At 31.9% G+C, this 13669-nt stretch overlaps 1 protein-coding gene across 1 annotated transcript in view; it reads right to left on the bottom strand.

The window, feature by feature from the left end:
- Positions 1–13467, bottom strand: part of LOC112904615 (tyrosine-protein phosphatase 10D-like) — a 20200-nt gene extending 6733 nt beyond the window's left edge. Inside the window, exon 1 of the mRNA XM_025975094.1 lies at positions 13146–13467. Within this exon, the coding sequence (XP_025830879.1) occupies positions 13146–13211 (66 nt within the window). The 5' untranslated portion in view covers positions 13212–13467. The remainder of the gene's footprint in view (positions 1–13145) is intronic.
- Positions 13468–13669: the final 202 nt, after the last annotated feature.

Below are 13669 nucleotides of genomic sequence, written 5' to 3' on the forward strand. Positions count from 1 at the left end.
ACCTTCACCTCAAATGAGGAGGTCAAAAACCTCCTCGATCAGTTTTTTGCCAGCAAAGACCAAAAATTTTATGAGCGTGGAATTATGCTACTACCAGAAAGATGGCAAAAGGTGTTGGACCAGAACGGTCAATACATAATTTAATAAAGTATTTGTTTATTATACGAAAACTGTCTTTCATTTCCTCCAAAAAAAAACGAAATGACTTTCCGAACAACCCTATATTATCCCAAAACTCGGAGATTAGAAATAAGGACTAAGATTGAATTGCCTTGTCTCTCACACCATTTTTGATCTTCGACTAAAAGGAAAATTAGAAAACTACTAATATTGAAATTAATCAAAAATAGAACGGATAACTTTAGACACACACATAGGAAAAACTTTTCGTACAACATTAAGTATCTATGTATACCTACATGACTGTTTTCCGACAAGGCCACAAAAAATCACACTCGAGAAAACTTTTATTGGGAAACTAAAGTGGCATATAACTACTTCCGCCTGTTGCGCAACTTTATGATCTGTTGTGTGAGTACATGGAGGAATTATTTTAAAATCCAATTACGAACAGGATGCAAGTGGTATATGTGTATGCATTCACACATAGCGCACATGAACACCGAGAGCTATGTCCACATTATAATTATTTGCTCAGAGCGTGCACACAATGACATGTGGGAACGTCCAATATTTATTCTTGATTGTAAATTGTAAGTAATTGATAATTATTCAAATTTTTACTGGATAAATACAAAATTATTACGCTTCTCTCATTTTTACTAACAAAAACAGTAACCCAATGACAAAGTATTTAAGAAGCACATAATTAAATTTTATACTTTACCATATAATTTAATGTTACTGTGTTACTTCAAGACAATATCTTCCTTTTATGTCAATTGAAGACATTAAATGGTGCATCTACACACATATGGGCATACATATTGAATGGCATTACATACTAATATTTGTAATCCTACTAACTGAATAAAGTGTTACCTAATTCAAAGAGGCTTACACTGTTTGCTACAATTAAGTTTAGTGACTTAAGTACAAACAGTATTATGTACATAAGTTTTGAACTGACAAGAAAAACGGAATTTTCAGTGATTATGTTATGAATCATTTTTGAAAATGTGAACAAAGAAACTCCGAAAAAAACGCTTGCAAATATTTCTAAAGATCAAATAGAATGAGACAAACTGTACATATGTTCTGGTTTGTTAATTTGTTTATATATTATTTCCTCAAATCATAATCGTAAAATAAACCAAACGTCAGTTTATTAAAAACCAAATTTCAACCCTTAAAATTAGGTAAAATTGTGTAAGATTCTGTCTGAAAGTGTAAAATAGTAAATCATAATATAGAACAATTTTTGTAGAGCTCTAAACTTTCTTACAAAAAAAGCAATTGATGGCCATCATACTTCAATTAATTAAAAAATTAAAATAAAAGATGAAAAAACTTTTATCATACTTCAAATCCACGCTCCAATAAAATAAGCAATTATAATTGGCAATGTAGATTTACACAAACGAAAATTGTGTTCTGAAAAGTTAGGGACTAGAATTAGATTATTCATCAAAATGTTTGTTTTCATCATTTAAGCACACATTTTTATATTGTTGTTGCATAATCGCAATCGCAGTATTTACCTATTTCTGTTTTGTTAAAATAATTAACTGAAATGTAGTAAACAAGAGTTAAGAACAAAGCTCAAAGCAAAGCAAAATTTTAAGAAATAGACTGCACTAATAATAACAAGAATTTAATCCACAAACTAAAAGTAAGTAACAAAATATATTAATTTTAGTTTTATTTTCACTCAGTTTATTTTAGTTTGATTCATTAACTTTTTCTTTATGTTTCTGTACATTACTTCATGCACACTTAAGGAAATCTTAAAATTGTAGTATAACAGTTCCATATTTCTGCAATATGTACAAGTACCAAATTAAATAGACGTCGTGACATAGGAAAAACATAAACGGAAGTATAAAAAATGCGTTTTTCCGTAACAATAAATAGGTATAATAGGAAATAATATTGCAAACGTCACGAAAACGTATTTTCGAGTCTTCACGGCCACATCCGTGTCTCATATTGCTGAGAGCTACCTACACGCCTCAAAAATTTCAAACGTGATCACGCAACTTTAATGAAATTGTCAACCGTTCTTCCGTTTGTTAACATGTTAAAGTACGTGGAACAAATTTTGTGGTCAATTGTCTCATTTCTATTTATATTTATATGTTTGCTAAATAATAAATTGTGTGTTTTCTCTTTAATTGATTGGGGTCATTCAAATGTAAACGGAATCTGCAATATCTGCAACTTTTCAATATTGTCATTAATATTTACGATTGTTATCAAAGTTCTCTACACTGACATTAAAGACAAAGTAATAAATAATCACACAAAATCATAAACGGGGTTTGCTTACAAGCAAGAAAGCTCTCGCCATATCATACAGCCGGCGATAAAAGCTCAGAAACTTATTAAAAAAGACTTTTCTGTAACATATTACAGAACGTACCTACCGAAAAAAATTATTGTCGACTTAACAGGTTCGAAGAAATTGCTACGTCTAATTAAGCCGTGAACTGCAGAGATAATTCGTTGAAAATTGTTTATTTTTAACAGCCACATAACTGTTCCATTTATACTTTTCTTCGCACAGAATTAGGGTTACAACTAGTACGTAGAAACTAGAAACGCTTGATACTTACCGCACGGAATTCGACAGTGTTTCTTTATTTTTTAATATTACGTGAAACTTTTTTACACAAGCAGATACTGTTTTACATTTTATAATGGACGATTTCTTTTTGTACGTTTCATTTAAAGTACCTACTAAGCACTAGAATTTTGTACGTAATTGTCTTATATTATTTTTGTTGTTGTATTAGCTACTTGTAAAGGAAATGTTAAAAATTTAAAAAAAGCTTGCACTTTCAATCAACTGAATAATCCTTAAAATGAATAAGAACTTTCTAAGCGACAATCAAAAGAAACAAAATATTAATGATCTATATAAAGTTATTCAATAACACATTTAAAGTAAATTATGACTACGGAGCGTCATAATCAGGTCCGTACTTAGGGCGCTAAGCTACTGTTTATGGAAACCGAGGTACAAAAAATAGGTGTGCCACTTCCATTACAAAGAGCAATATGTGGCAGTTCCCGTCCAATAAAATTTGATCGCCGACCTATGTACGGACCTTATATATGCGAATAGCGTCCGCTCCCTACGTTCCTCCTTTACCTTCGGCACGTATGTTAGATATTAGATTACATACAGGATAATTAAAAATTCATATCTCCCTTTAAATCCATACCTACTTATCCATGTTCATTTCTCGAGTTGAACGACCTGTTTTCAATTGCCGATTAAGGAAAAAATTCGCAAAGGAAATGAAGCGACAGGCGCATCGCTCAAATGAATGTTAATGCAGGGGCGTTCCGTCCGTCGACCGATCTATCTGTCTGTCTGTCTGATGTCGTGACAGAACAGCCGCCGAGTGAATTCGAAAAACGAAACCGTATGTCTCTCCATTCTCCCCATGCAACACTTAATGGGAAGGGTGGATTTGCTGAAAAGCATCAGGATGTTTTAAACAAATTGCGCCGCACCCGTACCATACCACACACCGACTCCTCTGATAAACGCAACAGGAAAAGCTGTTAACTAATGGCAAACGTGAACACTTTTGATATCACCACGCACCCCCAGGTTGCCGTATTATGTGTGATGATAGCGTGCCGCCAACACATGAATAACCCTGCGAACTGTCACAATAAAAAACTTCACAAAAACCCAAAATGCACGAAGATGAATAAATTTATCAAAAATTGGCTTAAAAGTGTTTCTAGAAAACATTCTAAAATTCTCCGAGTAGTATTAATCACTTTATTGAATTTATAAAATATGAGAAGTAAATAATAATACCATCATCATAAGGTCATCGTGGTTGGACACGCACCTCCACTCTTTCCTATCGTGAGCTTATTTTTACATTTCCCTAAAACTACAACATCCCACATCCTTTACTATTTGCGAACAGTAATATAATCTAGGTCTACTACTGCTCCTCTTAACTCCTGTTTCTGCCTCTAATATGTCTCTAACTAGACCTTCATGTCTGAGAAGGTGTCCTACCAACCTTTCTCCCCTATGTTTTTCTTTTTTCTTTTCTAACTTAGTGCAGTAGCTTGTGCTGCTATTGCGTATATATTCTGATTTTACGGTGACATAACATCGTAGAAGTGACTTTCGCAAATGATGTAGTTCAGAGGAAAAATTAAATCATTCAAAAAGAAAAACGTTAGACAAGACACGTTTCATAGAGGTCTATTTCCGTCTCACATATACCTAATTTATATTCGGTCCTAGCATTAATAAAATCATTTTTGGCAGATCACCCACACTATCTAACATATGTAGATTCAGCTAATTCATAAGTCAAAATGTGAACTCAAATCTTTTTCGCCTTACGTTAGTGGTGCGAATGGTTAATGTGTGTAACGGGTCTAGAAATTTTATTCAAACGAAGAACAACGTTTGAGTTCTTTAATCTGTATAATGATACGCCTACTGTAACTATCTGGGCTAACGGACAGTTTTCCGCATTAACAAGCCGATTTCGTAAGCTGTGTTTGTTTTTACAGAGGTAACGAAAGTATTATAGTATTCTGGTTTACCGAAAAAATTAATCAGAATAACCTTATTTTCAAGCTTCTGTACACGACTTGGTCACTTGGTTTGAATAAAAGCAGCTTGAATAATCACTTTCTGTAAGTAGGGTATCTACTTCTTTGAATGAAAAATTACTGTACTTAATTGTGAAAAGAGTAACCTAAATGTGTAGATTTAGTGAAAATTGGTATTGATTACGTATTTAAATAATATCACTGTACTGTTCCGACTACTGGTCAGGGTGAGAATTCGTCCCAATAAATTACCGAACAGAGGCAATCGCCGATACCAGAGCTACCCGTTCAGGCAATTATAGTAATGAGCAAAGCAACGAATTGAGACAGTAATCATCATTTTCTAATAGAAAATAAAAACCTACTTAAAAACTTTAATTGTAAATACAAAAGAAAACTAAAATATTAAAATACTAAATACAAACATCCCCTAATTTTCTCTTAGATCTACTAAATAAAAAAGAAGTTCTACATTCACGTTTGTCACATTGAACCCTAACAACAATTTTTATTGCAGTTTCGACTGTAGACTCATAAAAACTTTTCTACATTTCTTGTTCTGATAGGTATCTTTAATACTAACCCATTACCCAGTCGGTTTTTATAACCACAAAGGAATGTCCTGTAACACTATGTCTAACGCTATATGTAGTAGTCACCTACAGTTATTCACCGGTATTTACTTTCTTCATTTAAAGCGCCTATGGTTGGTTGAAATAAATTGACGACGAAACATCCAGAAAGCAATTAAATTTATTCCGTTCACGTGTTGGTGAGTATAAACGCGGATTCTCTTTAACGTTCGATTTAGTTCCGGACTACATACTTCTTTCGCTTTCTTGAAAGAAGTTGAACAGTTTTAACGCTCTGTAATTGTGTAAAATCATTTTAGTTGCTTTCTTTCTAACAGCATGGGTTTTAAAGGCAAAAATAAAGAAACTTGAATTATTACCTTCCTCAATGGAACGGTTTACCATGACAAACTCCCTGTAACGTCGACATACCTGGGCTTAGCTCGTTTGTCCTCTAAATGCTACCGACCAAATTCAAATTAAGTCTAAAGTAATTTACCTGAATATCGATAGAATGAACCAATTTGGTCTAGTCCTTTGTCCAAATAATAGACTTGTCCTGAATTGTTACCAGCGAAACCTAATTTCATACTAAATTACCTTTTTCATATTAGAACTAAGGGCAATCTAAACTATCAGTAACCTAATAACTATTTATTTTTCACAAATAATAGTAACTTTTTCTTAATTGGTTAGTATAAATTGTTCCGATTTGATTTCTGGTTAAATTAGTTCGATCTAGGCAAAATATTGATAGTCTATACAGAAATCATCGCAAGTTCAAGAAAACGGTATAGACAATAAGAATTATATTGGACACTCTCTATATTATTAAGATTAAATTTGGCGCCCAATACAGATGCAAAAATTAAAATATGAAATTTGTTTAGACTCCTTAATAATTCCTAATAATTACTTCTAAAATTTTCATATTTTTTTACCCTAACTACGGCGGCAAATGGCTTCTACTTCTTACAGAATATTATCGGGAAAATTTTACATAATAGAATTGTTACCACGGAAAATCTTATTGAAACTCAATGTTGTCGCTTCATCTCGTAATAGATAAAAATAAGTTTACGGTGGTAAACGTAGACGTATTTTTAGCCTGCAGTACTCCCTTTACATTCAATTCCAAAAATAAATACCCCTGACTAAGAAAGAAAGAACCAAAGAATACTTGGTTCAGTATGCATACATATATGTGTAGTAAAGCGCCGTACGGCTAAGGATTTTTAATAGTAGAAAACTATGCTCTTTAATGTGTCACTTTTTTTGGCTTTCACAGTACTAACTCTGCTTAGCATTCAAATGATGTCCAATGAAAGCCAGATCGAGAATATGTTCCGGCAATAATATCAGGATTGACTTATCTACCTAAATATCGCTGATATCAATTACGAAAAAAATAAAGGCAAACTTTCAAAAGCACTTACAGACGCTGGTAAGCGATTTCTAAAAGTAAAGCTTGTTTTTTATTTTATTTTCATCAGAAAACTGAAAAACAAGACTAATGTATAAATCGTTTCCTCATATGGTTGTGAATTGTATCATACAATTTTGATAAATCTGTCAGTCACCAATCCAGCTAGTTAATATCTTTATCCATAAAAAAAAAGCAGATGCCTCGTCTGCGTCGCCAAGAAAATATTATTTTACCGCAATCTGAGCCGGAAGCTGCATGTCTGATAGTCGAGTGGATATTATTCTGATCTCATATTCTCAATTCTCTCTTCACCCTCTGTAGCAACGTTATGAATTGTCTGGTACTAGTCTGAATCTTCCTTTACATACAAACAACCCCTATTCACCTATAGCAGAACTATCTTGAATTTTCCTTCACGAATTTTCTGATTCTCTACCAAAAAGTTTGTAAATTTGGATAAGACATGTACTTTTACAAAGGCAGATTTTTTTTTAATTTAAATTTAAAATTAGAAAAGACCTAAACAAAATGAAAATTGTTTTAGAAAACTTCAATAAGAGAAAGCATACAAGCCATTTAACAATCTGCTATTGTCTCAACTTAACTTTCATCGAAAAAGATTAGTCGACAATACATTCTCTAATCAGGGTGTTCCACCCCAATGCAGCAAAAGAAGAATTTTAATCTCTTTCAATTTCGAGGGAAAATTACAAATAATTCGACTATACTTTCACCTGTCTGCCGTGGGGCAGACGCAAACCACAATGACAGCAGGAGACGCAAGACAAATCCGGGATCGATCCTATATTCCTGCTACGTACGGTAACTTTTACCTGTCCTTCATTCCTGCTGTTTCGTAGTTTCCGCTGTGTGTGAGAGCAAGAACCTCTGTAGGGCTCTTGAAAAACGGATTTCATGTTTACGTAAACCGTAAAATAACAGAAGAAAAAAGCATCACCACCAACCGACAACATAATTAGTAACGACAGACAAAAAAAGGACGTTAAAAGATTGCAAACGTGCAGTCGAGAAAATGCGAGATTTTTATAAAAAAATGCAGATAGAATCCAATAAGTATACCATAGAAGCTTAAATTACCACAAACATTTGTGATTGTGGATGAACTCTAAAATAAAAGAAAGCAATGGTGCTTGATATGTGAAAGCTCTCTTCGTGGCAAACCTAAAAATTAAAAGGCTGCAAGATTTATAGGAGACCTGTTTATATAATAACACCCTAAAAAACAGTTACAAAACAATAATTAGCTCGTGTAAATATCAGATCTTTTTGAGCAAAGTTGGTCAGGCATTTCTTTATGTCTAGATTCTAGCAGAATTACAACAATTTTCAATACGTTTGGGAAATGTTGGAATTTTCTTGGCAGTACATTTTCAGAGATATTTTAAGATATATTTAGCACTTTACTTCATCACAATTAATGTAAAAGCCGAGATATCTCTAATAAGACTACAAATGAGTCGAAATCTAAGTAAAAAAGCCACGAACAAAAGTTATTGTCGTAGTTAAATGGCACAAGCACCGTATCCATTCGTCCACTAATACAATTCTTCTTTGTTTAATGCATTTTTCCTTCTTTTAATTCCGCAATAAATACATAAACTTTCGTGACTTTTTTGATATTTTAAATTGGTTTTCCTTCCTCAGACGTTAACATAACGATCCCATTAAACATTTTATAAAATAATTGAACGAATATAAACGCTCTCTTCCTCTTTTCACATCAGTTATATTTTTAAAGCTTGCCTTTATTTCATGATCGACTGACGATGTCGACTCGTTAATAAGCTTCGTTAACAAAGCGCAACAGCGAGAGCCTCCTTTGTTCGAGCTTACAAAGACAAACTGAGGCTTTTATTCATTCTAAAAGTCTCGAGAGATAGTATCGGTTCATAAGCAAGAATTATGAGGAACTCGTTTCTTTTTATACTTAAATGTATAAGAGCGTCCTTCATAGATCGCTCGCCCCGGCCAACGCAACGTAAGCCTGACCACGGCCTTTTCCTTTTTTTTATTGTTATTACACAGATAAACTTTAATTATAAAAATAAGCATACAATTAATTCTTAATCCAGAAAAATCAGTCAATTAAAATCATACAACTCCGCATGCATTATTTATGTAATTTTAAATCTGCCTGTTTTGTGATTCAAAGAATAGATTCTACTGTATAATGTGTTTCGAAATGCGTAATCTTAATTTAGGACATTCAACATGTAATACGTGTCATAAAAATCATGGCCATTACGCTAATTGTGTAAGTAGCAAAATTATACAGGCATTGCGGAAGTGGAAGTCACCTAATTATTTAGAGGTGCTGACTGACCCTCAAGTTAATTAAATTATCCATTGTTCAATCTAATTACGTTAAAGAAATAACTCGAACACATTGTAATAATTAAGATGGATCTCTACAGAAAAAAAAATTGAAAGGGTAGTACATACATTTTAGAAAGGACTTTCGGGTACGAAAATTTAAGCAATTTGATCGATTCTACAAATGGTTAGTTTACAATGAACGCTTCATTACTAACCCTAACTCATCCTACAAAAGTGAAACATTTAACTATATATATCGTTGTCCGGCTCGAAGGACCAATCCGTTAAAGGACTGATGTTAATAATTATGATGATTGTACATTAAACACAAGATAAACAAGAAATGGATGCAACTCATCGTGAATATATATATATATGAAACTTCAACAATTAATTGTACCTTATTTATTTACATTTGAAAGATGTTAACATAGCATAGCAATTTATTTGCTTTATTTATTTACTTCTTAATATTTGTAATATTATATTATCTATGGGACCCTGTGACCTCAGATTATTTAGGTCATAAAATTTAATTGGTGTCTGAATACTGTTCATTACGCCACTAGTTATTAATTAATTTACGGTTGGTTTTTATAATTTCACACTCGATAAGTGTTGCTGTTAAAGCAACGAAATTGGCTTTTGAAAAGATTAAACAAAAAGCTATTTTTATTAATATGTAGTTTAAATAGCGTAAGTACCATAATGGTTTATAAAACCGATCAAAGCATAAGGAAATTTCGTACATCGTGAAAATTTTTAATTTTCATTTTCTTGGCATCATTCATTTAAAAATTGCTCCCTAAGTTGCATCAGGTATAGGTACGGTGCCTTTTATATTTCTTGCCAAATTTTATTTGTATGCATTATACATTTATAAATTCCACATGTTTCTAATAAACCACTTATAGTTTAGCCAAATTTCAATAATATATCATCCAGTAGTACGTAATTCTTAAAAGTAAGTTTTAAATTTACGTAACTAAGCACGTTTTTTTATAGATAGATTCAATTTAATTTACGGACCAGAGGAAATTAATCTATCAACACTACCGTAGCAAATAAAATAGAAATTGTAAAGAACGACACTATTCCATCTATTAATACAGAAGAATGGTTTACATGAAGATTATTATAACTCCGACGTATTCTTGGCGCCTCTATATCACTCAATTTTGCTCAATTGAAATCAAAAAGAACCGGGCCAAGCAATAATAAAAAAGTTAATTGAGCAGAATCGCATTTACATCTACAAAATAAGATGGAAACCCTTCTGTTATAAAGAAGTACACTGAAATAGAAAAACTGAATCTTTTTCAAGAATCGTTTTCCAAAAAGCACAAACAAAACAAACATTTCTCTTGAAAACTATCTGACGTAAAAACATGAAATTTGGCAAAGCAATAAAAATTGTTAACTCGCACATTTGCACTTAAAAAAATATTTACATGGAAATTTTCAATAGATTATATTATTATTATTGTAATAATGCGATTGGTTTTTATTTATTTCTCTGAGCCATACAATCAGAGGATAATCTTTTTGTAAAAAAACAAGTTCCCCATGTTACTTCTGAACTAAGTACTAAATCTAAGATTACGAAACGGAAAATGTTTGCTTAAACTTTACATGAAAACAATAGCAAGTCAATAGGAGTTTCTTTCCGAAATCAAACATTTAAATTTTTATCAATTCGTAACTTTGTACATACGTGGTTTCTAGTGTCTACTTTCTACTGACAAAGCATTGTTTGTAGATATACTAGTTATTTAAAACCAGACTTCCGAATACCATTCCTGTAAAAACTTTACAATAATGTAATAAAAATTCCTATCATATTTCAATTTTTATTGAGTGCTACAACTCGCTTTAATTTTATATCGCTATCAAAATTATAAAACAATATTATCAAGACTTTCCTCATTTTTATTTAATTTTTGTTTACTATTAATTTTATATAACAGTAGTATAATTATATAACATTAAAGGCAATATTCGAGGAAAATACCATTGCAGCTTCTCCACATCTAATGAAATTGCAACTGAGCAGTTTTTCAATTCGATCAATATCCGGTAAGCAAACTAAGTTACGGTATTACAAGAGATTTCAAAACATTACGTTTTCTGTTAATAACAATACCGGTCATTTGATATAATACATTTTTAATTAGAAGATATTACGTAAAATATGGAATGAAAAATGAGCATTAAAATGCAATAAAAAGCACGATATACCTGGTAACGTTATTAATACAAATAGTAGATTAAAACATTTTTTGATCTATTATAGGAGTATTCATTTTTTTACTACCTACTATTAATATGCCGAAAAATTGAAGAAAATACTAAAATAGTTAAAGAGCAGTTACCGATATTTAAATTTTTAATATTTCGTTTTATTGCAATATTAGGCTAAATATAGAACACTTATTAGGGTAACCAATGTCCAGATAATGGTACTTAATAGGGCAATAACTATTTAATCATAATCATAAACCCAGACCTATTAGCAGTTCTATTCTGTACAATCAAAACAAATGCATACAGACTATGAACCGTAATACTTTGGTAATAATAACAAGGTAGGTAAGTTCAATATGGAATGTTATTATGATAGTGAAAGCAGGCCTACAATAGAAATAAGATAACACATTAGTACAATACGTTGTAAATAACGTGCTAATCAAGAATAACAAAACTAATCTACCTAAAATTCCTATACGAGAAGGAAAAAATATCAGAAATTGACCAGTTTGCAAATTTAATTTGTACTTTTATAAGCAAACCAAAGTTATGCTATCTTCCTCTTCGAATAAAATTAATGTCACTTAGCATACAATTACGTTGTTAACATAAAACCTAAATTTCAATTGCAAATATCCCTTCAAGAGAATTTTAATGTATTATAGTAGGAATCTTTTTCAAATCCTATTGCGTTTAAATGCGACAGACGCAGTAGAATAATATTTATAATTAACGATTTAAATGAGTTAAATAACACAACTTGTTCTGTTAATTGTCTTAATGATCCTGCATGCTGCAGAAAAATCATGACATTGTTTATGACCGATTACATAAAGTGGGCAACCACTCCATATATGTATACCACCAGTAAACACTTTTAATTGTAAAATATAAAACAATTAAATTGGTTCAACTTTCAATCCGAATTTAACAAACCTTTCATTATTTTAACCTTGCAGCAGCAGGTCGTGTTTATTAGACCGTGTTTGTAGGTATCTACATAATATTATACAAAAGTACAGTACACAAGGTAGATGGCTACTACATTTTTTCCTGCTTAATTAACTATAATGTTTATATTTTGAAAAGTAACAAACATTAAGTTAATGCATTTTTATATTACACCTCCAGCACTGAAATGATCATGACAAGGAAATTAATACTAATTACTGTTACTATGAAAAATGAGCTAGCAAGAAAACAGAAAAATTAGGAGGAAATTGTCACTCCAACAAAAAAGGATTAAATTATCATATGCTGACAGTCAATCAGGACACTTTTGACGATAATAAGGACAAAATTGTCAAGATTGGAAAATCCTATGTAGAAACTGTTACACTGTAAAAGTAACGTAGGTACTAACAAAAACAAATTAAACCATTATATGTTGAGGTATTAAAAGGGGATGCGATTGACTAAAATAAGGACAAAAATATTGTCAAGGATATGAGAATAATAGAGGATTTCTTATTTAACCTGCATCACTATAATTAAATAATAAAATATATTATATGGGCATGTATTTAACAAGTGTTTTAGCAAGTTTCACGGTCGCCAGGTAACGTAAGTGACATTTGAGACGTACTGTATTTGCATTCTTCAGTAAATAATTCTTGGTTTCATTAATAGACTGCAATAAACATTAAAACATATTGTATGTACATAAAACACTAAGGTGAATGATAGTAGAAAAAAATAGCATACAACTTATAGCAAAGGAAGAAAGAGCGCACACAAAAAAGCAAACTCAATCTTGTATCGATGCATAAAACTTTTTATAACTTTTCCTTTTTTTTTTTCTGGGCTACAAAATATGTTAGCATCAATGAAGAAAAATTACATACCTTGCCCACTTGCAGCACAACATAAAGGCAGACGAGTAATGAGAAAAACTGCAAACCTGTCGACATTGTAAATATTTGAACAAAATCAACAGGTGGTAAATATAAAAATCAGGTACAAAAACATAAAACGGTTTGGGTGAACGAACACAAACTACGTGAAAACATAATGCGGGATTAGCAACTTATTCGAAAACAGATGTGCTAACATAATTGACGATTATTTACAAACAGTAGCACAAATGTCACACACACAACTTCGACTGCGACATAACGTTCACGACTGCCTTGACTACACGACGCTTGGGCGACCGACACTGCCCGACGCCTGGGAAAACGCGAAAATCCGTTCTCTCGAACTCGGCCGAAGATTTCTTTACTCAACACAACTTAAGCCAGCTCAAGCTCAACAAAAGCCAACTAAACTGCTATAACAACTACCTGCTCTCACACTCGCTCAAGTTTCATTCGATTGCCTACAGATGGCAAAAGCTTTTGGTTAGCAGCAGGAAAACTCAACTTTATTA

This window comes from Agrilus planipennis, unplaced genomic scaffold (assembly GCF_000699045.2).
Source record: "Agrilus planipennis isolate EAB-ADULT unplaced genomic scaffold, Apla_2.0 scaffold35, whole genome shotgun sequence".
Lineage (NCBI taxonomy): Eukaryota > Metazoa > Arthropoda > Insecta > Coleoptera > Buprestidae > Agrilus > Agrilus planipennis.